We start from the raw sequence: 26,311 nt of genomic DNA on the forward strand, positions 1-26,311 counted from the left end.
TCATAAAAACACAACTTTATTTGCTATCGTGTGCTCACTGGAGGCCGCACGGACAAGGACTCAAATATCTACAAAGGGAAAGTAAAATATGGTCACGAGAAAAATCTAGGCGAAAAACTAAGAGGGTACCAACGAGCATCCATAGGATGAAAAAACCTCGCCGCGCTCGCTGCGGTAATGCAGAGGAAAAACCCCAGCCCTATGGATAGAAACCCTCCGACCTGCTGGGCTCGGTCTTATTAAATTAGATTCCTAATGATTTCGAGACTGAAAGTAGGGACTGAACATTGTCCTTAACATAACCATCTTTGGCATTTTCACTCTGCCAACGACCGTGTCTCTTAAAAAGTCTATCAGCGATGCCTGCATTGGCGGCAGCTGTGGCTCCTCCGGCCCTGAGACTGTGAAGACTTATGCAGGAAACGTCAGTAATGTCTTTGAAAGCGTCCTTAACGATCTCCCTGGCTCTGCTGTAGCTTAAGCCTTGACGTCGAACTTTAGATGTACATCGAGGAGACAAGAGGGCTCTGAATAACGGTAAATCCTCACTAAGATCAATTTCAGCGGCAGCAATGTATTGCTCTAAAGCCTTTACGGGACAGGTTTCCAGGTCTGATCGCGCTATTGTTGTCCACGCCCCATCACGGTATTGGTCTGTCTTGGACGACTCTAAAAATATGGACACATAAGTAGGAAAAAACTTTATGTCACAAGCTCGAATAGAGCATAGCTCACTGAAACGAAAAAACCCAGCATATCCTATGAGACATAAAGCTACTGTTCTCAAATCCGATAAGGAAGGAGACTTATCTGAAATCTTGGAGGATGCAAGCGCCCTCAGCATCTCGGGAGTGATGGGTTCTTTCTTCGATTTAGCCTTCCCCAGAATCCTTTGAGACGCGCTAACCATGGCAGAAACCATAGGATGCACCGAGACCTTGGGCAAACCGGCCAGCTGTTGGGCCCAGTCGATACTGTAAACAGCATTAAGAACTGGAGAAGGAGAATTAGCTTCCAGGATTAGGCACTGCAGGTAAACTGAAACTTGAAAGGGGTTGGCGGGCATGTGGCGAATACAATTAGACGTCGCCCAAAACTTCCAACGTCTAAAACCAGCCAGGTAAGTGCGAATAGTGCCATCGGCTCTGGAAGCGAGCACGGTTTCCTGGACTCGACTAACCAAGGGCTGGAGATGGTCGGGGATAGCGGCAAAGAATTCGGTCCACATCTCTGATTGAAACACATCTAAAATCAAAATAAAACTGACAAGCAAATTAGCAAAATAACAAAGAAAAACATGACGTGAACAAAAAGGTAATAGCAATACAAAAAAGACATAAACGGGCTCGAGAAAGAGCCCAAAAAATACGTCTCGGCTACACAAATAGCTACCCACTTTCGCCACAAAAGAGCTTCTATATATCGGGCACAGATCGTCCCATACTTCATGGTGGCACACAGCCCAACCATTTGGATACAGAAAGACCTTAATTCCCAGGGCGCAAAAAACAAAAGGGGGGCACAGATGGTCCCATTCATTCTCAAGGGCAAACAAAGGCCCCTAACATTTGGGCACAGATGGTCCCATACTTCATGTAGGCACACCGGCCCTAACATTTTAGATACAGAAGTTCCTGAATTTTTAGGGCGCAAAAAAGGCCCCATTCTTCGGACACAGATGGTCCCACTCATACTCTTGGGCAAGCAATCTCCCTAACAATATGAGCCCAGGACGTCTCATACTTTTCAGGGGTAAAAAACCTAAAATTCAGGCACAGGTGATCCCATATTCCTAGGGAGCAAGAAAGGCCCTACCTACCGGGCACATGTGGTCCCATACATCTCGTGCACAAATAGGTCCTAGAATCTAGAGCTCGAAAGAACGAACCCTAAATTTTTGGCCCTGATAGAAATAAATGATAAATAAATAAATAAACGAATAAATCATAAGAAAAAGAGAGTAAAAATAAAAATAAAATAAAAGCGAGTCACCTCCAGAAAGGAGCACCAAGAGGACGAATTAGCATAAAACCACTCCTAAATACCCTGTTCAAAACCCCTAGAGAGTTCATACCGACGAGAGAATATTTTTCCGCTAATTTCCAAACCGCGGAAAAATTCTATTCTATAGTTTAGTTTAAGAGTCAGTTTATCTGCTTATGTTCCAATATTCTAGGAACAACTTTTAAACGTTATCGCTTCTGCATGCATTGCGCGCCGTTTATTTTTACCCCTCTCAAGAGAAAAGTCTACTTTCCTCAGAAATATTAAAAACACCACTGATTGACGAAGCTCCGAAGCTCTCTTCAACAGGGGTGTGTTGATATAAATTGACATGGCCCAGCAGTTGCAAAAATAACACGAAAAAGCTTTGAGGTGAACAAACAAAACTGTAAACAATTGCTTTGTTATGTACGTTAAAGATTGACATCGTTCACTAGCTTTCACTTGTGAAAGTGACTGTGTTGATATCTATAAGTTAAGTCATGTTAATCCGAACGAATTAAAAAATATATATAATTAATTAATTAATTAATTAATTAATTAATTAACATAACTAATTAAAACGAGCTTTATATCATGCCATGTGCCTATTGTGTTGCGTAACACAAGTATACGAAATAGACACTTCCAGCTTTCAAACACTCGCCAGTAGCCTACAGTCATGCTCCGCTGCAGATCAGCCAACGCCAGCGTTGTCTTAGTTGATTGAGAGTCGGGATTCATCTGCATGGACCACAAAATGGCGAACTCTATCTGTAGTTTGGGCATGGCTGTCTCACAGATATTCCATTTCGAGCAGTAAAGCCGGCACCACTGTCTTATTTACAAGTGTTGTCACAGTTGAAAAGATGAAACCTCAACGACTGCATCTCCATTTCTTTACTAATTACCATAATGAGTTTTTTTTTCCGGAACAATAGTTTTTCTCTGAATTTCGTGAATAAAAGCTAGCTTTTGTAACGGTAATAATTCTTAGAATTGGTCACGAGCTCAGAACCAGAGAATGGAGGAAGAAAGGCCGGAAGACTCTGTCTCTTTGATTCATTGCATTGAGAATCTCGATAGGACTTTACACCTGGTTGGAAGGACATGTTTGTGCAGTCGTGGTTTGTCGTAGACTACGAAAACTTCGCTCTATCGTTGTAAAGCCCCTGGGTTCGAATTCTAGAGGAATGGACAGTTCTACGAGATCGATGAAATTTCATCTGTTCAACTGTGATAACACGTACAAGTTAGATTCAGTCGAAAATTTGCTACGTAATATGAAAAACAAATATGACTTTGATTTTGGTTGAAAATCGTTATTTTGCATTCAGCAAATTTCAGAGATGTGTGAAACCACCATACCCAAGCTGCAAATGGATTTCGCCATTTTTGTCGTTCACGCACACGAATCTCGGCTGTCCATCAACGAGGACAACGCTGGAATTGGTTACGCGAGATTGTACAGAACATTGCTGCAGGCCACAGGTAAGTCTTCGGAAGACAATGAATAAGAATAAGAAAAACTGAAATAAGTGTTCTGATCAATGTGTTCTTCGCGATCGTAAAACTGTTTTCGTGGAAAAAATGGAAAACGTTGCGTTCCTTGAGGTTTTTCGGCTGGAGTTTCTTAATTATGGAATAATGCAAATTCCACATATCGAAAGGAATTAAAACATGAAAATTAAATTTATTATTTAATTCTTCCTCTTCATTGAATTGTATATTTTTGTTCTGTATATAAGGCTGCCATTGCTTTTGATTCACAACGATATTCAAGGTACCATTCGTTGCCCTTTAGTATTGTTACTTGGATTGACATCATCACTCCTTCTTATTTGAAGCTAAAATAATGACATTTAAAAAAATAGGTGCTCGATGAGCACATGAATCCATGGCCATAGGTTAGTGGATTAGAAATCTCTGCAGGACCTGGGTTTAATTTAATGTCTCCAGAACTGAACTCGGACAAAAATTCTGGATAACATTTATAACTCCTACCAAAAGACCAACACTTTTCTTGTTCAAATTTTGTTTCAAAAAAATCGAGTTAAAAAAGGCTCTTCTTCATGAGCAAGCTTGACAATCCATAGTTCACATCTGGAAGTCACAGTGAATAAAACAGATGAAACGGGAAAACTTTTCTTCAAGAAATGTTTAATTCTGCCTCTTACTTTTCTGCGTTTAACTGATTTTAAAACTTCACGTGGTAATCTAGGTGGTTCTCTGTCTCTTCTCCTACATACAGCAACTGATAAGTATACTGATTAAAGATTAAAGATTAAAGATTTACTTTTGCTCATGCACATGTACCTTGCCTTAAGTGTAAACACTGGAAAGATTGTCTTTCACTCCGAGTATTTGCAGAAAAAAATACTAGTTACACAATGACCAGGCATAGCTTCTGTGGATGTGTTTTCCATGATTTCGTCAACTAAAGCTTTTTGTTTGCTCTCTACTAAGAAAGTCACATCTCCTTATATTAAGAGGAACTCTCATGTAATCGCAGTGGAATTGACTGCGTTGTGCTCTGACTGCATAATCCTTCGAAAGGGATGTGTACTCCCTCGAAAGGGCTGCATAATCCCTTGAAAGGGTTGAATTATCCCTTAAAAGGCTGAATAATCTCCCGAAAGGACTGAATAATCCCTCGAAAGGGTTGAATAATCCCTCGAAAGGGATTCGAGTTTCCTTGAGAGGAATGAATTACCGCGAACAGTGAATTCCTGATTTCTGTGCCCTTTGAGTCGCCCAGTGATGTAACCGGCCTGATTGCAGATTCTGTTCTACATTGCGAAATATTGTTTTAAAATTTGAGTGCATGGCATTAATGTTCTCTACATCACAAGCAACACTAGGGACCTCTATACGATGCAAGGACGGGAAGGCCAAGACGGGAACGGCGGTGGACGCGGGAAACTTTCGCGTGCCGTGTCGTCAATTTCCGAATAGGACTACGACGTCAATAACTCTAGCTTTATAAAAGATTTTCATAAAACCAATGACATCCCTTTGAGATAGTGTAGAAATATTATCTAGTTAAGCTTAAACGATGGAGAACAGACGACACAGAACTTACACTTGCTTATATATGTATAGCAAACCTTCCTGATCTGTCGGTATTTAATGTTGAAAGAATCCAGAATTTCCATATGAAGAATTTATGTGAACGATCTTAGTATCGACCTGGTTCAGATAGCTTTTTGTCAGCAGGGCATTTTAGAATCGATCCTGCCTGTAGCTGAAACAAATATTTATAATAAAACAAACATTATGTTGAGTTCCGGGTTGTATGGAAACATGATAAACATCAATTGGCAAATGTGCATATTATTTGCTTGATAGCTGCTTAAAGGCAAGTAACAATCGTATTTCCAATCAAAACCTTGAGGAAACCACTCAAAATCATGCAAGATCATTCGAGAACAATGTTTTGGCACATTCGCTGATAGCTGTACCTGGTTACTATATCAGAAAAAAGTAGAAAACTTTGTCTACTCACCAATTCGCGTCACTTCGAAGATCGTGGGAAAACGAGTCTGCAATGTAATACGTACGGTCAGCGGTAAGAGATCGTAGTCATTGATAATGCTCCGTAACGATGTGCTTCTGCCAGTAAATTTGCATTTTTTTTTTCTCCGTTTTGACAAGCAACCCCCTCTTACCAACATTGACAGTTTGACTAACCAAAAGTCTACCGACAAATCAATCGTGACTAATCTTCACATATTTTGTTCCTCTCAATCGTACAGTCGGTCATTCGGGCATTAATCGGGAAGCGATCTTCGCACATCCGAAGTTTGATTACGTACGAATATCCTTTTGTTACACGTTTTTGGTTAACAGTCACGCTCGATGACAGCATCTACGGCCCTCCGGCCGTTCATTCAAAAATGCCAATTATTGATGAACAAGGTACAATCATTTTCTTGAGGTGACAAATTACCATAGCAACGGTTTTTTCTGTTAGAAACACTACACTAAGACTTTTGATCCAAAAGCTAGCTCGGTAAACCCCGTTTTTGTTAAAGCTATTTTATTAAATTCGGCAAAAAGTTTTAATTTTTCCGACATCCTATTTCAATTAAAACAAGAGGCTCCAAGTAGCCTATACTCATGCGCAGGAGGTTACAACTCGTATAAAATAGATACGCAATGCGTACATAATCAGACAAGCAATTTGAAAACGTTTGCCATCTGACAACTAGAAATATTACGGGAGAAATGCTAATTTGAAAAAAGTGCATCATAGATCTAAGATATAGATAATTAAGATGCAGGAGAGAAGATAAGTGCTGTAACGCAATATGCCGTCTTTATTACAAGGATGTCGTCAGGCGAATAACAAAGCAAGCCGAGTTGAAAAATTATAGAGAATTAACAAACAATTAGAATTGCGTATTGGATGAAATATCTTTTTTCATAGCAATTCTGAATTAAATCTCTTTAGGCATTTTTTGTTCAAGTGTTAGACTTGTTTATGTTGGTTGTTAGGAATATATTCCAGTACTGGGCCATTGTCACAAATATCAACTTTGCCTTATTTTTATTATATTTGTAATTTGATTTTAAATTATACTGGAAACTTGACAAAATAATAGTACTCCTCAGTAGGCACCTGGTGTTTTTTCTGTGTTATATCATGCAATGCCATATTTCCGAGAATTAAAATATTATTATTATTATTATTATTATTATTATTATATATCCTTACACATGTTGCTAAAAATGTAATAGGTTTCAATAATTGATACAAAATACAAGGTGTACTAGACTAACCAAGAAGCAGAAAAAGAAAAAGGGCAAAAAATAAACTCACGTGTTTTATTACCTGACATTGTTCGTCACATTCTTCTTAACTCGATCCCGATAGAAAGTTGAGCAATTTCAGTTTTTAATGGACACAAACCTTGTACCAGAATAAATTTAAGTATATTACAGTCCTTTTTGCATTTTCTGAAAGCTAAAGATATAAACAGTTGTCTGAAATAACACCAAAATCACTTTCTCATATGAACTCGAGAAAGTAAATTTCAAAGTTCAGAGAAATCGTCAGGTAAAACACAGGTAAAATTTCATCATCAGTTTCATTTCACCAGTACTTTCAAGTGTTTCATATATTACTTCACAAGTTATTTTTTACATTTGGTGTTGTTAGAAATGATTTCCTTTGAGTCGCACAGAAATTTCCAATACAATGTAACTAATCTCGATAAAAAGTTTTTGTCCACTTGTTACTCGAACTTTTGGTGGATTCTTTCTTAACACCTAAGCTAGTATATAACTATAACTGAACTGAACGACTTTAATCTGCATTTTATGATGGCGACAAAATAACGTCGAAACTTGAGATTATAGCATTTATTTTTCTTTTAAAATGATTTCTTTGTAACCGAGTATCTTTTGGAATTTGAGGGACAAAAGAAACGTGAAATGTTTGTCCTGAAATCCTCGGAGACATGCTAGAATATTGATATATCGAACGTGGCCTACTACCTGCCCGTTTTGTTGAACACGTCCATTTACACGAACAGGAAGCATTTTTTGACCGAAATATTGAGTATACAGAGCACGTCCTTAGTAAATGATTCTTCGTAATATGTCCTTGAATCTCCAAAACCCTAATAAATTTGAGACTTGTCATATTGTCAGATGGCGATCGACATAAACAATGGCTTACCTCTCCAGAAACACTTTCTTGCTGTTTATGCATGCTCACATGCCAGTTCAGAATCTTAACAACGAACTAAATTACTGATAGGTACTTTCACACCGTATCAAATTGGGGAAAAAGCACAACGTTTGCGAAAAAACGGCACCTTCTTGAAGAATCCAATATGACGGACGGAGCTCCAAAGAGCGGGGTAAATGTATGACCCCAAAACGGAGCCCATTTTAAGACTCATGCGCCATACTGCGCATGAGTAAAAAGCTAGAGGGGTCAGTGGAACCAAGCTCAATTTTTGGAGCTATATGTTCGTAAAGGTAAGTTAAAGTTAAGGGTGCTGTGGCGTGTTATACTGTTGCTATGGTAACCTTTTTGCAAAAAGAATATAGTGATAGTGTTGATTCATAAAGAAGAAGTTCTGAAATATGCTGGAAACCGTTGTGAGCCACCTTACCCAAATAAATTTCCGTTGTCTCCATGGGTCGCACTCGTATATAATTGCGCCCATCATTAATACTAAGGGAGGCGGACAGGATCTAGGGTTGCTGGAACCTACGAACTCTAAGCCTGCATTGTAAGAAATGACAAGGTAAAGCAATAAAATGAAAACAAAACAATAATTAGCAGCTAGATTTAGCCTAAAACTGTATAAAAAAGAAGCATCAAAACTAAATAAAGCGAAAACTTGATGGGAAAATATATTTAGGTAAAAATTTACCGGGAGACAGGATATTTTTGTGAAAATCATTGGGCTATGGGATATACAGATAAAGCGGGATATCGAGTAGGAAACTCGTTTATCTTTACAACTAGAATTAACGGGATACGGGATGCATATATAGGGCAAAAAAAAAAATTGATGGGATGTGGGATACTTAGACATTCCCCCGCCCCAAACGGGGCCACAACAGAATACTACCCTGAACTTGGCGGACTGACACCCATGTTTGTCTCAGACTGCTTTGTCTCTTCATTCAAAAGGCGAAGAAATTGATGGCCTGTTGAGACTACAATTCCAAACTCTCTCGCATCTCGAGCTCCTTACCATTTCACAGCTCATATCAAAACTGCATTTCAACTCGCCTTTAGCGCTATCAGTAAACGAAAAAAAGTGCTTATGTAGCTAGGGATAGCCAGAATTTACACGCTAGTTAAGAGGATTGGCTACGAGGCTGTCACAATAGTTCCTTCAATTTCACGCAATAGGCGAATAACCTAGAGGTCACGTGACATTTGGATTCTCGGAAGCCTCCAACGCCTCCGACGTACCAACGGCATCGACAGATTAAGACTCTATACTCTTTATACGTAAAACCTGAACAAAGGAAGGCTGATTTATTTTCAAATGGGAACCTGTGATTTCAAAATCGTGAGTATCTCCGTTCGTGAATCGATTCTTAATTTGCAAAGTGCTTGTTGGGCCGTCTTGGTGATTTTGCAATTGCGCGAAGTCTTAAGTGAGTCGCTACGTTGTAATTTTATAAACACTAGTTCATCATGATCCGTTTTATTCGTGCCAGTTTAAGCTGTTGTTTGTAGAGGTTGTCGATTTCCGTATATGTTCGAAAGTAAATTCAAAAGTATGCAAAACATACGTTTGGTAGCACAAAATTAGCCAAGATCAGGCTAAAGGAGAGGAGCAAAGACATTGTTTACTTTTTACATCGTATCAACCCGCTGATGCAACCCAGTCAGCTCAGTTCAATTTACTTCAAACTTCACGATTTGCATTTTTGACTGCTAAAACAGTCTTTCATGTCTAGTACATTCGTTCATCTGAGGTAACTTCTTTTTATCTGTAGCTGATATGAAATGATACTGAATGTTGCATTTAAATCAACAGTCTACACGCAAATCAACAGCCTGTATATTCAAGGCGAACATTATATCATACCAGGCACGCAAAACATGAACAGAAATGTCAAAATATAACTACTGACGTTTATAAGCTTTCAAAAAGCTCTCCTGTTGCCTGATATAGTAAATAGGGAAGCAGAAAACACGGCTAAAATGAAATTAAACAGAAGGTCAATCTGATCTCAAAACGACTGCGTCGCTAACTTGCTCTGATTTCCGGGAAACTGAACGGTCATTGACTATTCTTAGAACTGACGGATTTTGTTAACGTTATTGGTTCAATCCTTACTTTGCAGTTGATTTACTATAACTTGGATATCGCTGGATTTAAAGCTTTAAGAGCAAATACCCACAAAAATCAAACATAATCAAATTTCTTCGGCAAGGCTAGCAAGAGTGCAAACAGGCTGTAGTTTTTGCCTTGAAATACTTTTGGCTTTCCGAGAAAAGCGACAATTACGATTTAACTTTCAGACTCAATTTCATTGAATTTAGCGAGTCCCAACTGGGCTGAAAATCGACCATTTTCATTCGATTCGCATTTCGCAACTATTGAGCGTAGAAAAGTTGTAATATAACCAGCTTATTGCAAGGGCGATTTCAAGAATATTGAATTAATCTAATTACTTAGCGGTAAAGAAAACCAGAGTGTTCTCCAAAATCGAGTTAGGCGGTGAAAAGAATTGTCATTTTGACCATGTGCCATGTCTCGGAATTCCAAAAGATTTTAGATTCCAGCTATACTAGAATAGGTCTTTCAATATATGTAAAGTTCAGTGGGAGCAAATGATCAGGCAGTCGTAAAAATATTATTCAAAATCGTTCACGAAAGACACAAAATCACGCCAGCAGCTTCCGAGTGCGTGACCAAATTAAAAGTATCATCGTATCGGCATATTACTTCAGTTCGAAACGTCAGCATTACCAAACAGTAAAAATGACATACACATAATAATAGCATGTTCACCTACCTCGGTTTGTAATATCTTTTATTATATGGCTGTGTCTCACAAGGACTGGGAACTAACGAATTCACAAATTTGATTGGCTGAAATCGATATTGACCGCGGTCTAGATTTTCCCATCTAGACCGGCATCTAGACCGGTTTCATTTGGCGTTGAAAAAGTAGCAAACTAAAATACAAAAATGTTCACCATTTTCTTTTATTTTCTTCTCAATCATTTATGGAAGTGCAAAAAAGCCTGATGACAAAAAAAAAAAAAAAAGTAAAGAGGACGAGCAAATTTGGGCAGGTTTAAGTTAAGCTAATCGCCGTTCGCGAGCAAAATGTCAGCAAACCAGTTACATTAAACGAATTAAAGTTTTCTTCTTTGCCATATAATAAACATCTTATTAACCGAGCTAAGTCGGTCTGTATGGGAGAATCTTGACCTCGGTCGTGTGTACAGACCTCACTGCGTTCGGTCTGTACTCACGACCTCGGTCAAGATTCTCCCATACTGACCTCCAGCTCGGTTAATAAGAGCTAAGAATTTTGCAAACTGATTCTTTCCCTGCATATAATTTTCAGTCAGTATTCATATCCGACTTGAAGAAAAACAGTTAACTGCCAAGTCCCATGTATGTATCATCTATCTGTTTTATTTGTGTCGTTTGATTAAGCCAGTAGTAACTGCTAAAGCGTTATTCTACGTGCGACTTTCGGGTTTCCATCTTGAAGACGTTTGAAAGTCCTCCATTTTGACTGAAGATCCGAATCCCGTGCGTTACAACATATTTTACATGGGGATGAGGGTCGGGATTTCAGAGCTTTTAACAGAGTTGCTTTTCTTTGTTTGAATTTTTCGCGTGTACCATTTTATCGCTTTACCTAAGAAAGGAGGCCCTGAATTGGAACTAACATATTGGAAAAATTCTAACGCTTTTTCTTTCGGAAATAAATCCCACTCTACCCTTACCCTGTGTGCAAAGACTTTTGCTGGACAATATGCAAATAAGAGACGCGGAGCCATCGAAGATGGCGGCTTATTTGTTACTGCTAATTACTGGGGATTTCTGCCTGATAGCAGGTTGAATGATTATACCGAACAACAAAAGGGAAGACGTAGGAACATTTGCATAGGAACTTGGTAATATTGAGCAATTTGGGGAATTCAAAATCACCAGACGAATGCGTACGGGTTATGAAAACCTAATGGAACACCGTTGAAATGGCAGGATAGGAATGTTGTTTGACAGTCAAGACATGATAACCCAGCTAAGGTAAACATATATATGTTGGTTTATGCTTCAGTCGTGCTGATATTCCTGTGATGTTTAATTTCGAATTGAAGTGATTTAACGTACGACAAAAACAATGGTAGTGCTTTTGGTCACGCATTCGACTGCTGGCGTGATTTAAATTTTTTTTGTGTATGATTTGAATAATGTTTTGACGAGTGCCTAATCATTTGCACAAACTAAACTTTACATATATTGAAAGACCTATCCTAGTGTAGCTAGAATCTAAAATCTTTTGGAATTCCGAGACATGGCACACGGTCAAAATGACAATTGTTCTCACCGACTGACGAACTCATCGTTGGAGAATACTTTGGTTTTGTTTACCGCTAAATAGTTAGATAAATCCAATATTCTTGAGACTGGGCTTCTTTGGACAAGGAATAGTTCTGCATTAAGTTTTTATAACTGGGTTGAAAATTGACCATTTCCATTCGATTCGCATTTCGCAACTACTGAGCACAGAAAAGTTGTAATACAACCAACTTAGAACTCGTTAGATTGATGTCTGGACGTGAAACCGATAATGCCCTTTTTCTCGGAAATACCAAGATATTTGAAGGAAAAAAACTACAGAGCGTTTTTACTTTTACTAAGGCCTACTTATATGCAACAGTAGGGCAAATTCTATTTTTCAAGGCCTTACCGCACGATTTTTGATTCTTGTATACATTTGCTGTTAACAAGGGTCTTCGTCAATCGTGAGTTCATTTATTACGCTGCGGGGCAGGGAAATGAAATGCTCTCCCGGTCACTAAGATGTCACGCGATGCGTAGTGTACTAAGGTCACGGTGTGGAACGCTTCTCATTTGGGGGTGGACAATTATTTTTTTGAGTGGGGGGGGGGGGGGCAAAAGGGGGCTTGGGCAAAAATAGTAAAAAGCTGACTTGCTCGATTTATTTTTCCCCATAGTTTCCCTTGCAAGATTTTTTTTCAGCAGCATTTGCAGTGCAGGAATCTTTTTTGGAGGACAACCTCGATTAAAAGCTGAATTTATATTTTACCTATGAATCTCGCGATACTCTAAAGTCATTTACTTTGTTTATCACTGTCAAAACTATCGTAAAACTAAATCCGAAACACAACGATAAATTTGAAATAAAAATTTAAGAAAAATAGCCGTCGTGGTTCACGTTCTCCAGACAACGCTAAATTTGGTCATTTCACGTTGTTGTCTTGCTGAGGACGGCAAAGAAACGTACCAAGAATTATAACGCACGGGCACAGCCATTGTACTGCTCATTAATTCTTTTGTTAAGTGACGTTCCCGTTGCCGTTGCCGTCGTGGTTTCGTAAACTCCCTATTGATCCGTCCCGGCGCGGTAGCTCAAAACAGTTCCCAGCACTTCGATTTTGATGGGTCATTATAACCATTCTTTATAACTTGATGCTACAATCATGGTATCAAAAAACTGCCCAATGATAGGTGAACACGTTGTTACCATTTTCGTGACACAAGAGGTTATTATAGCAATAGTATGACCTGCTAAAAACACCATTAATTACAGCTTTAGGGGGTTGTTATTCAAAAACGGTATGGTGAATTGTTTTTTATGTTATCAAATTTTGATAAGCATGATAAGGCGCAACTTTTGGCAAAGTTTAAAAAATTTCTGTTCATAGGGTTCAGAGTTCCCTTAAATTTTCAAAAATTTAAGGTGGCGTCTTATCATGCTTATCAAAATTTGATAATATAGAAACATTTCACCGTGCCGTTTTTGAATTATAAGCCCCTAAAGCTGTAATTAAGGGTGTTTTTAGCAGGTGATACTGTTGCTATGGTAACCTATTCTGTCACAAAACTGATGATAACGAGTTCAGCAATGATTGGGCAGTTTTTTCATACCACGATTGTAGCATCAAGTGATAAAGAGTGGTTACAATGACCCATCAAAATCTACCTGCTGGAAACTGTTTTGAGCCACGTTAAGTTCACTCACGCAACAAGTTTCTTGAATCACTTGTTTTCTAACCTTTATTTTGTAGGACTAAGATCGTTGTATGACGTGTCAGTGATCAAGTATTGGGACAATGGCTTCCGTCACAGACGCAGAAGAAGCCTTGCATTCAACGAACGGGAAACAAAATTTCCATCGACTTACAAGACTTTTGATGTCTGGAGGCGTCAGGCTTCTAAGAGAAAAGTTTGATTCTTTACACTCGCCCACTGATCTTCCATTAAAGCTTAGTGATCCTGCTATAAAAACCAAGCTGAGACGAGCAAAGCTCTCTTCACCAGAATGGAAATGCCTCTACCCCTCCCCTGGTACGTTTGGCAAGTCCGCCGATTTCGATATCACTTTAATGTTTAGACTATTCAGAACAATATGCAACTTAACAAAGCCTGTCACGGGATGGAATAATCTTCCAAACAGTACAGACCACAGTCTTGAAGCTGATTTAGCGCGGATAAAATACTACCGCAATTCCGTTTACGGGCACAACAGCAAAATGGAAATTATAGAATCTGAATTCTGTAATCTTTGGAAGGAAATCAGTGAGGCTCTTTCTCGAATTGCTGGATCTATTAGTCAGGCAAAGAGAGATGAGTGGAATAAGTCCATTGTTAAACTGCTTAGTGATCCCCTAACGCCAGAAGCACAGAGATACCTAGACGAACTTAACTTATGGTACAAGAACGACATGGAAGTCAAAGATTCAGTGGAACAATTACGAAATGAGCTGCAGCAAGTCAGAGATCAGAACAAAATTATCCAGCAAAAACTAGGTAACCTTCCAAAATATTTAACAAACTAAAAATATTTTAAAAATCGAGATCGACTGAATTCCTTAAGCTTGGCTTAGTATATCCGGATAATAATATGATCACAATTGAAAGTTAAGAGTTAGTACTGTTTCAAGTAGCTTAGGCTGTGCACAGTCAGTCTCTCTTTTGGTTTAAAATCCGTTGAGAAGAACGCAAACGCTGAGAGAACGAGCGCAATTTTCGAGGAGCGAGGGGCGAAACATGAGCTACTTTCGACTTACGAGTTTGCCACTCGAAAATCGTGCGTTTGCGTTCTTCTTCTTTTGGAGCAAAAGAGTCGGAGTGCTGTCAGTCTAGGCGTAATTTGAACGGAAACTTTACTAGGCCACCGTGCTTATTGAATCACACGATTGCAGTTTAATACAGCATTTGTCCTTCACAAGGTCATCAAGGATCGGTTAAAGTTGATGAATTTCACTTGGTATCATTTTCTTTTTTACTTACAGACTCTCCTCAAATTCAAATTCAAATCACGGTGGAGAGCGTCTCGCAAGGTGGAAATACCATTAACCCGAGAACGGTGATCACATTCCCCAGTAGCCAAGAGCAACCACAATCCAGTTATCCTCATCAAAGAAACCGTCGGGATCCTTCAACAGAGATTAGCTTTTGGCAAGTCGTTCTGTCATTTAAGGAATCCTTCAACTTGTTTCTAGAATACTTGAGAGTTCAGCTGGAAGTCGGTGTTGCAAACTACAACTTAGGAAGTTTGTTGATAACTGTGACATGCAGCTCACTGCAAATCCTTGAAGGTCTGTGGAAAGATTACAGCAGCGGCCATCTCAATGAAGTAGCGGAACAAAGACTTGTGACAGCTCCAGTCTTGCAGAAGCTGGGCCTTGATGAAGTGAAACTGAAAACTACAATTACAGAGGATGAGTACAGAAAACGCAAAATGTTCTTTCTGGATAGAGAACAGGTAAGACTAAAAATTATCAAGGTTGTCTGTTGAATTTGAATTTGTGTTGATATTTACCAAACTTTCAGAGTTGATCCCTCCCTTACAGGACAGCCCTGCTGTTCATGATGCATTGGCTGGCGAGATGGAAGGTTGTCGCCTGAACGCTGCACTGATACGTTCTTACGGACCGAACATGGGTTACAGTAAGGAACAAAGAGAAGATGAAATCTCCCAGCTGTGTGGTCGATTACTTGAATACACGGTCGGGACTTACGAGACGTTCCATGACGCCAGGGAGGGCGAGATGGAAGGTTGTCGCCTAAATATCTCGATCTTTGGTATGACTGGCTCTGGAAAATCAGCTCTGATTAATACTATCTTCAAGTCATTGGATAGCAAGTCGGAGCATATGGCTATAACTCAGGACGCTGGAAAGGAAGGTACTAAGATGCTAGACTCTTATGCTGTTCCGAAGACCCAAATAACGCTCTTCGACACGCCTGGATTCTTCGAGTTGGACAGAACGGAGGAAGGTAACTTTTTTGTTTAGCTTTGAGTTAGTTTTTCCTGAGTAGTAGAAAGAAAATCTGATTACTACTACTACATGCAGTGCACTTGCGTTTCCCCGCGCCGCTCAACCGAGAGCTTTGTTCAGTTGGGTCTGGGATGTGATAACTTATATCTATTTCTTGATCTGCGAATCAGGAAGTAAACTAAGGCCAGACCAGCGATCCAAAAATAATGACAAATGCGAAAAAGGAAAATCTTCCTTATCAAGTTATGTCACAAAAAAACTATTCCAATGAGAATCTGAGGTAAAACCTCGATGAAGCCGGAAGTGGGGAAGATGGAGGACTGGGGCGAGGAATCTTACAGTTGCTATGGCTACTAGAAAAATTGATTTTGCAAGGCAGTGTATGATTCTTTGAACTAGAAATTGTTTTCCGGTTGAACATCAGACGAAGTGAAGGGTATCATGGGTAGCGTGGATCCGGGGGGGAGGACTCCCATATCAAAGGGACGGAGGTGCTCGTCGTATCTCAGTGTAAGGGATTAAAAACAGCGGTTTGGTACTTCTTAGTGTGGTCAGCCTCAGAAGGTCCATAACAAAAGCTTTCGCGGTACCTTAAAGGTATTCAGCCAAAATTATTATTATAGGAGACATTTGACAATCAATTTTATGAGTAGAAGAAATTCGAAGAAAATTTGACATTTTTTTTAACCGGAATTTGAATCTTCAGGTATTGAAGTTTCATTTTGAGAAGCACTTCTCCCTGTAAGTTCAAAGCTCGTTTCCTCAAAACGAGCTCATATTTGTGCCTTTGAGAAAAGATATCTGAAGAAGAATTTAAGCTTTTGACCTCAAATTTTCAGGATTGCTAGATCTCACTGGGTTAATTGGCATGAATGAAGGAATTTGTCGTAGAATTCTTAGGATAGAAGTTATCAACGTAAATGTTTCACAATTTAGATTGTGCAACTTTAGATGGTAATCAGAGCTCCGCATTTTCAAATTTAGCAAAATTTCTCACTCAATACAGCTTCACTTTTGTTTACTTTAGAATACAAGTAAAAAGACATTTTTTGCTTTAAATTGTACGTAAAAATCTTTTCTCAAGTGCATAGTGCTCATGTGCAGCATGTGACACTTTGAGAGTCCGGTCAAGCTACAATAATTGACACAGCATTGAAAAATTTTTGTAATTTGCAATAACTTGGCTTTCAGTGATATATAGTTAGTTAAGGTTTTGATGAAAATCAGGGTTGTACCAACTATGCAAAAAAGGGCATATTTCAGGTAGACCCCCGCCTTAATATGCTGTGTTAGAAACTGGGTACGTCTTAAGCGGCCTTCTAAAGGCAAGCTTAAGTTGGCAAACTCGTGTTGGCAAACTTCAAAAAGTTGGCAAACTTGTACCTTCACACGTCAAACTCGCGACAAATCACAACACACGGTAATTTGCAACATGGCCGACTTAGTGCAGTGGCACTCACGTAGAACAGTGAAACAGGAGAAGAGAAGAGAAGAAACAGAAAGCGGTGGAGAAAGAGAAAGGTTTGGACGAAACCCAGTTTGTCCGCTAGCCTCTTCATTTTCTTTTGTTTGTTTTTAGTACCTTTGTAGACTACAGATGAAACGTCCCACACAGCTGGACAGTAGTGCACCTCTTCGATAAATTTAAAAGTGGCGCCATATTCATCTTGAATTGCGTCCGCCATTTTGTGAAGTGTCACACAAATAAATCACGTGAATAGAGCCCGTGTTTTTATTGGTTGACAGTCAACAACACAAGTTTGCCAATCGTTCACACGTCAGATACGAGTTTACTAACACGAAAAAGTTAGTGAAAAAGTTGGTAAGAATAGAGGCAAGTTCTATTTGTCGCCAACAGTTTGCCAACAAGTTTGCCGACTGTTTTTGTGCCGTTCACACACACCAACTTGAATTTGCCAACACGTGTTTGCCAACTTTAGTTCGCCGTGTGAAGGCCGCTTTAGGGGTGAACAAATTTCAAACGACGCCTTCAAAACAGGATCGTGGTGCCTCTTAGGTTCTTTTCAGTATTTCCGACGAACGTGCCCGTCCTTTTTAAATGACAGGTCCCCTCCCTGGAATATGGATATCAATTTTTTCCACCTTTTTTCCCTCCTTTTGTTATGTCTTTGTTAGTAGTATTTTGTCGAAGTCTGTGTAGTTAACAACAAACTTGTTATATATTAAATTAAATTAGATCTCTCGTTGAACATTCTCACGAAACTTCTTGCGCATTTTGCGGCTTTCTGCATCCTAAATTATTGATTAGAATTACATGTTAATGCCACGAAAATATTCTCCCTAAAAACAGGGGAGCTGTTTCGCATTCTGTTTGGAATTGAACAGCCAGGAGAATATTTGACCCGAGGTAGCAAGGGCGCTCAAAAGGCAGACGCCGCTGGCGTTGCTGCTCACAGACTCAAGAAGCCACCAATTGTCGACCAGATGCACGTGATACTGTGGGTTATAAAAGCTGTTGATATCAGGTTTCAAATGGGACAATACAGAGAAAAAATCAAGTTTGTTCAAGACCAGCTAAAACAAGCAAGTGAGTAGTCAGTAAAGCTAAAGACGGGTCCTGAGGGGGTTTTTCCAAAAGAAATGTAAGGTTGCATTTCACTACACCACACTCATCATCATCATCGTCATCAACGTCATCATCATCATCATTAGTGCTGGCTCTCCTCTAGGAGAATAGGGCCATAGTACACCAGACTACTAACACTAAAACACATACACTACACACCTACATGTAACTGACAGCTTCAGAGTTGTTATTCAGTTGTAAGTTTCATAGTATGAATTTGCGCTTGCTTGATATTAACGCTTCTTTAACTTGGGGACTACTTTAAAGTTGTGGAAATTAGCGTTAAGCGGGGGACGTGGATCTGAGGAAGCCATTTTGAATTCTCTTTTTTTACTATATATAAGTTAAGGAGATGGCACACGGGCACGTGACACGTTGCGTTACACGTGATGGACTGACCTTTGTATCGTTTTTGAGCGGTTGTGTCGCATTACGTTGTTGTCGTTTGTTGAGAATAAATCGTCTCAAAAGGTTTACCGTTTTGTCGTCTTGAAACTACGTGAAATCGTCCTGAACAGATAACATGAAACGAAAATGAGATAAAAAAAAAAACAGCAACCGTTAGCTCTATTTGTCGAAACTTTATTGGGGAATAAAAAAATTTCCTGATCTCCTTCTCAGCCGTTATTGGGTCCATCGTCACGCAACGTTCTTCTCCGTTAATGGGGACGGAACGTTGCGTGACATCCTAAATTGCGACTGCCAAGGAGACTACATCATGACTCCTTTAAACCAACACTCGTTAATAAACTGTTTGTTTGTTTTTTGTTTGTTTACTGTTTATGACAGCAATCACGATCATCACTGTCATCACGTTTGATGACGAAATCGAGAAAAAGCCGAATGCCGATGAAGAAAGAGAGAGGCTGAAGGAAGCCGCTATTGAAATCACTGGAAGCGACAAGAAAAACGTGTTCATGATTGCCAACTCAGTGTGCGAACAAGAATATGATCCAGTTTACAAGAAGCGCGTGCTGAAGATGCTGGAACTAGCAGCTAAGTGCGGCGAGCGATCCATACGGATGCGACAAACTCTCAGAGAAAGCCCCATTAAGCAGACACGGCATTCCGATTCTGATGCTGGTGCCAAGCGCCCTGTAGAAAACACCGAGGAACCAGACTATCCTGGCAAAAAATGGTGGTCACTGCCACCAGACGTCCCTCACTGAATGAAGTCTTGAAAACTAGCCTGTGTTACGGACGGAAATTTAATTCTAATGAATAAACACGGAAGGTACATTTCCTTCGTAACGCTAATGAAGGCTAGCGAGAATTGGAAAATGCGAGAGAGAAGATGTTTCGGCCGATAAACTGAATAGTGAGGAGAATAGACCCTCTATTCTTCTCGCGAAACATTCTGTTTCTCTCTCGAGTTTTCCCTTAGCGTTTGACAATCCTTGTTGACAAGTTTTCATTTTCATTTCAAGAGAAAGGAGCAGATGTTACATCATATGATCTTTACGACAAGAGTTTAGCTGAGACGGCCATAACTTTGCTACAATCCTTATCGATCTTTAGCTGAATACTTACATCTTTGCTCTTTGTTTTGCACTCACGATTGTTTTTTAATCTAGGCCCTTGTAATTGTAACATTGAACTATGCCTGTTGATGTTTTTTAGAAACTACAAATACTGATAGCTGTGTGCTATACTGTGTATTCTTTACTACTCACAGTGCAAACTCGAGGTATACACCCTATTCGATGGTTTAGCATATAATACGCGCCGATATTTTGCGTAGTATTTTCCAAGCTCAGGGCTGGGGTGAGAAAAAATACCAGCGATGAGCAAAATGTGTGCGCATGCGTTTATTAGATTTGAGCCACCGAATAAAGGATTTATTGTTCCACTATTATGTAATTTTCTAGTATTTCGGCTTCTAGTTTTTGAAACATATCCTGCATTATCCGAAAATCGTAGGCGCGTGCGAACTGACGAAAACAAAATACGACCCTTCAGTACAATACGGGTTCATATATTTTGCTCGTTCTGTTGACCAAATAGGGTAACAGTGGAAAATTATGAGGTTGATGAGAGAAGAAGCTATGAGTCAAATTAAAGGACCTTCTATCAATAGATAGTAACCTACAATGGTGGGTGTGCTTGTAGCCAATTAGAGTGGGAGGCTGTTATCCGGGGTTACTCAATGAGTTTGGCTGATATAAGTGTCCCTGAACGATTCAATAAAGCTTTATTGTTCGTTTCATTATATCGGAAAATATCTGTAACGTAGAGTTGCATTACAACGATTTTTGAACCTCAGGAGGGAAAATTAATTACAGGAAAAAAATTAAGAATTCGGAAGTAAGATGTGATAATAACCAACTTCGCGCCTATTTTTTAAGTTTGTTGTAGTAGTAAGACCACTTTCTAATTAACATAATTTCGTAGCAACAATAAGCTACTTGTAAAGTGAAATAATAAATGTTATCGCTGTTTCGCCGAAGTATTAATCGAGTGGAAACCAAACTGGGTGTGAACTTCAAACATCGTACGATTTTATTTTGTTCTACACAGATACGAGTTTGACTTGAAAAAAATGACAAGTAAATAGAAAATGAATACAACAATTATAAATGAAAGAAACTAGGCAAGTAATAAAGAAAACAACAACAAACACGACTTACAGAAAATCCACCAGAGTGATAAGGTAGAAACTGAACAGATCAGTCCTGGATACGTATGCGATACACAATTTGATAGAATGGATTTGCAAGCTATTTTAAAATAACGAATCCGTAGCTCTTAAATTCGTAAAAAAACACGCGCGAAAGATGTAAATTATTTGTCCCGTTGGGATATCGTGATCTGAATAGGAAACGAAACAATAGAAAGCAACGGAAGAATGTCAAAATACAAGCAGTCAGCATAACTCAAAATTAGATTAACTAACTAAACTTCGACTCTACCTTTTTGTTGTATCAAACTGATAACCAAAAGGACCCTCTCTGCAATCCCTGGTTAAATCAGTGAACCGAATTACAACTGCTATATTCTGGAACGGAGTGAGCTGGCCAAGAAAGCAGCAGGAATTTCGTAACTTGTGATACCCGTTTCCTGGTGACGTATGAAACAATATTTACCCTTGTTATTTAAAGGGTACCTTATAATGAGAAGTGTTGGAGGCGCGGGATGTTAGATCGATGGCCGTACATTGTGTTGTGTTATTGGGCATTAAAGACACTTTACTCTCACAGTGCCTCTCTCCTCCTCTCTACACCCAGGTGAGTAAATGGGTATCGGAGATTTTAATGCTGAGGGGTAACCTTTCGATGGACTAGCACCCCAGGGGGGGGGGGGGGGGAGTAGAAATACTCCTTATGCTATTTATCATCTGCTATATGTAATTTATTTTATAATTGTAATTGAACTGAGTGGAGTGCAATTTGGTCTGAAATCACGCCATGATTTGAAATCACGCCATTTTGAGATGGCTATGAATTTGTTGTGTGGTTTTCGTCTGTTTACGTTCTGCTGGACTCTGTATCATACGGATCTTAAGCAGATGTTGAAGAGAAATCGCCAAAATATTCGTCAAAGTGGACACTGAAAGTTGGAAACTTCCCTTAAAGTAGGTCTTCCGCCTGAAGGAGCCCATAATCGTTATTCGGAAACTGTAATTAATTAAATTCGTCAATATTTTTGAGAAAAAAAAAAAAACCAACAACAACAAAGTTTTGCCAATAATACTTGCAAAATACGCCACACAATGGCTTTTTGTCTTTCATATTGCTAAAATTTTACTGGTTACTTTAAACTAACCTTAAAATCTGATTGGTTATCTTGTTTTACTGCCCCATACTTATTGGCTGAGAAAAAGATGCGATTTAGAGAAAAAATAGTGCGATTCGTGAATAAATCGCATTGCTGAGAGCCAATCAGATTGCGAGGATAACCAGTGATTTCAAAATAGATTTAATAAAGAATTAAATTGAATTGAATTGAGTCGCTGCATGCTTCATAGTAACCTGAGAAAAGCGCCGGCCTTATGGGCTACTTGGCTCGCATGTAGACTTTACCTCACCCTTATTATGGCAAGTTTAGGTTATCATATGAATGCGAGTGCAATTAAGAACTTACAGTACTCGTGATATTTGAAAATTGTCTCAGGCGGGTGCAATTTGAAAGAATTTCAAATATCACGAGTAGTGTAAATCCTTACTGTGGATTAGAAATTAAAGATAAATTGGTCTGCTCTCGACTAATCACAATGAAGTAATTTGTCTTGGAGTGATTTTTTTACCCCTCTCAAGTGAAAAGTCTACTTTCCTCACAAATAGTCAAGACACTACCTGATTGACGAAGCTCGGAAGCTCTCGTCAACAGGGATGTGTTAATATAAACCGATATGGCCCAGCAGTTACAAAAATAACTCAAAGAAAGCTTTGAGCTGAGCCCTCCAATAATCCGGCTGTACCATAAAAAAGTAAGACATAACTGTAAACAATTGCTTTGTCAAATTAGGTCCTACGGCGAAAGAGTGACATCGTGACCGTTTGGTATCTATAAGTCACGTTAATCTAGAAATATATATAATTTATTACTTAAAATAATAAATTAAAACGACTTCTATATCATGTCATGTGCCTATCTTGTTGTGTAACACAAGTACACGAAATAGACGGGTGTCTCACAGTTCCGGCTTTTATACACTCGTCAGTAGCCTGCAGTAACGCTCCGTGGCAGATCAATCAATGCCAGCGTTGTCTTAGGTGATTGAGAGTCGGGATTCATCTGCATGGACCACAAAATGGCGAACTCTACCTGTAGTTTGGGTATGGCTGTCTCACAGATCTTCCATTTCGAGCAGCAATGCCTCCACTCTCTCATTTACAAGTGTTACGGTCACAGTTGAAAATCTAAAACCTCACTGACTGCATCTCCCTTTCTCATTTCTCATTCTCCATTTTCATACGAATTAATATAATGAGTTATTTTTCCGGAACAATAGTTTTTCTCTGAATTTTGTGTAATAAAGCTAGCTTTTGTAACGGTAATAATTCTTGGAATTGGTCACGAGCTCAGAACCAGAGAATGGTGGAAGAAAGGCCGGAAGTCTTTGTCTCGCCATTGCGTGACCGATTGGATTTCCGAGAAGGAAAAGGTTGGAAGGACATGTTTGTGCAGTCGTAGACTACGAAAACTTCGCTCTATCATTGTAAAGCTCCAGAGTTCGAATTCTAGAGAAATGGACAGTTCTACGAGGCTAATGAAATTTCATCTGTTCAACTGTGATAACACGTACAAGTTAGATTCAGTCGAAAATTTGCTACGTAATATGGAAAGCAATTATGACTTCAAGATTCTGGTTGAAAAGCGTTATTTTCGCCTCCAGCAAACTTCAGAGATGTGTGAAACCACCATACCCAAGCTGCAAATGGATTTCGCCATTTTTGTCGTTCACGCACACGAATCTCGGCTGCCCATCAACGAGGACAACGCTGGATTTGGTTACGCGAGATTCTACAGAGCATTGCTGCAAACCACAGATAAGTCTTCGTAAGATAATGAGTAAGAATAAAAGAAAAATGAAATAAGTGTTTTGATCAATGTTTTCTTCGTAAAATCGTTTTATTGCAAAATGGAAAACGTTTTCATTCATTGACGTTTTTCGGCTGGAGTTTCTTACAGTAAAACCAACTGAAGCGTACCCCTCAATATTACATTAAAATGAATTGATTATTTGAATTTGAAGTCGCTAGTCGTTTCAAGAATGCAATAATGAATTGATTAATGAAATATTGAACTCTCTCGCCCGTTCCAAGAATACGGAAAATCAATTCATTATTGCATTCCCGAAACGACTAGTGGGTTCCATATTCTAATAACCAATTCATTATTGCTTTCTTGAAACGATTAGAGGGTTTAATATTCAAATAAGCAATTCATTAATGTAATCTTAAGGGGTACGCTTTACTTGGTTTGTCTGTAAATATGGAATAATGCAAATTCCACATATCGAAAGGAATATACTAAAACATGAAAATTAACATCTATTGTTCCTCTTCATTCAGTTGTATATTTTGGTTCTGTATGGCGGCGAAATGAAGAGAAAACGGCTGCCATTGCTTTCGATTCACAGCAGACAACCCCATGCAATTTTTGCGTCCTATCAGTATGTATCGCACTACCGACAAATGACAGGGAGCCCCTACAACGAGCTATGATGGAAGAGTTTGAAGCAACGGAAGCAGGAATGAAACGACTGTTAAGAAAACAAGACATCATTCTTAATTTTAGAGGTTCTAAACGGTTAAGACAAACATCATGCAGGGATAAAGTTCATCGCACAATGAGAGAAACCCGATCCGGTTTTAGGTCAGACCGAGATCGATCAGAGTCCAATTTGGTGTGTAAACACTTTCGCTTTCGCCTACGCCACCTGTCAGGTCAAAATGAAGAGTTATACTTCGTGATCTTCGTGTTTTCAGAATGTTACGGTGCACGGCTGTACACGTTTAAGTAGCTAGAAAAGCAAGAGTACGTTTTGGGAGGATTAAAATTAGAGAGATCGATATAATGTAGATCCGAGCCGAAAGTGGGGGTCTACACTGAAGCCGCTCGCGCATCTCAAACTTTTGTGTTTGATTACATCAAGATATGTAAACAATGACGTACACGTACAACTAATTCTCGTATTATTGCATAATTTAAAGCCCCAAAAATGCAATGATATGTCATTCCTGTGTTTACAAACAACGATGCAAAATGTAACATTGTAGGTAAGTAGATCAGGTGGTTAAACTTTAATATAGGATTTATTAGACTATTATTATTTCTTTCAAGGTGGCAGAGTTTTGATAGTGATTGGTGGAGACGATCAATCCAAAGATGAAGACGAAGAAGAACGTACTGTGATCTCGCGTCAGTCGATCAGTCGATCCGTCAGTCAGTCATTCATTTATTCAGTCCGTTGATCTTTCGGATCGTCAGTCATTCATTCATTCTTTCAGTCAGTTTGTCAGTCGATCTGTCAGTCATTCAGTCAGTCAGTCGGTCAGTCAGTCAGTTAGTCAGTCAGTTAGTCAGTCAGTCGATTCCTCTATTAGTCATTCAGTCGTTAGTTCCTAATTTGTTTGCTTATTGTTTCGTCCTGATTCATTCATTCAGTCATTCATTCAGTCATTCATTCGTTCATTTATTCATTCATAAAGTCTTTTTGGTCATTTTGTCCTTCATTCCTCCCCCTCCCTTCCTCTTCAGCTTCCCTGTCTTCCTGTTTTCCCTCTTCCTTCCTCCCTCTCCCGACTCATTACGTTTACTGACCTTTATTTCTTTACATGTTTATGACATAGCCTCTGCACACAGGTGACAGAGGAAACGGCAGCCGTCAACGAAGACCAAACGACAAAACAAGTGAGTTCCCAGTTGACCTCGACTAACCCAGTTATGGAGGTGAAATTAGGCTCGGGAAATTTTGGGTTATTCCTGTCTGGCTATGCTATCAAACCATTTTTGATGCATGGCTGCAGTTTCTGCTACTGTAGTAGGGAATTAAAGTCTATATTTCCCAGGAATATAATAGCTTTCGGACGGATTGTGGTCAGATTCGGAGGAGGGAGGTTATAATTATAGTTGTCCGAAATCTCAAACTTCCCGTTATCTGAACTCAAATCATTTTCCCTTGAATGTGCTTTTTCAGTCATTTACTATCAGCTATCTCAAGCTCCCGCGAACTATCTTTTTTGCTTCCCTGGAAAGTTACAGACAGTGGGATTCAACCGTAATAATTGCAAACCAGGGTTAATTACCAGCAAGTTGAAGGT

The 26,311-nt window shown here is 39.2% G+C and overlaps 2 protein-coding genes and 1 long non-coding RNA gene across 3 annotated transcripts in view; 2 read left to right on the plus strand and 1 right to left on the minus strand.

Moving 5' to 3' along the window:
* LOC149108808 (uncharacterized) lies at window positions 1-8,783 on the minus strand. Its single transcript, XM_089293339.1, has 4 exons — window positions 8,109-8,783; window positions 5,489-5,525; window positions 1,820-1,903; window positions 1-1,245 (listed from the first exon to the last, which is right to left on the minus strand). The coding sequence occupies exons 3-4, from the start codon at window positions 1,836-1,838 to the stop codon at window positions 245-247; spliced, it is 1,020 nt and encodes a 339-aa protein (XP_089149465.1). The 5' UTR covers window positions 1,839-1,903; window positions 5,489-5,525; window positions 8,109-8,783; the 3' UTR covers window positions 1-244.
* Window positions 3,324-26,311, plus strand: part of LOC110044200 (uncharacterized) — a 24,910-nt gene continuing 1,922 nt past the window's right edge. The window contains exons 1-2 of the long non-coding RNA XR_016208291.1: window positions 3,324-3,474; window positions 25,332-25,901. This is a non-coding gene — a long non-coding RNA (uncharacterized LOC110044200). The remainder of the gene's footprint in view (window positions 3,475-25,331; window positions 25,902-26,311) is intronic.
* LOC110041324 (uncharacterized) lies at window positions 8,877-21,032 on the plus strand. The gene is made up of 6 exons (XM_089293295.1): window positions 8,877-9,023; window positions 13,742-14,483; window positions 14,969-15,441; window positions 15,530-15,956; window positions 18,270-18,506; window positions 19,335-21,032. The coding sequence occupies exons 2-6, from the start codon at window positions 13,787-13,789 to the stop codon at window positions 19,712-19,714; spliced, it is 2,214 nt and encodes a 737-aa protein (XP_089149421.1). The 5' UTR covers window positions 8,877-9,023; window positions 13,742-13,786; the 3' UTR covers window positions 19,715-21,032.

Source organism: Orbicella faveolata, unplaced genomic scaffold, assembly GCF_042242905.1.
Source record: "Orbicella faveolata isolate gen_17 unplaced genomic scaffold, um_ofav_v1 contig_25, whole genome shotgun sequence".
NCBI classification, from domain to species: domain Eukaryota; kingdom Metazoa; phylum Cnidaria; class Anthozoa; order Scleractinia; family Merulinidae; genus Orbicella; species Orbicella faveolata.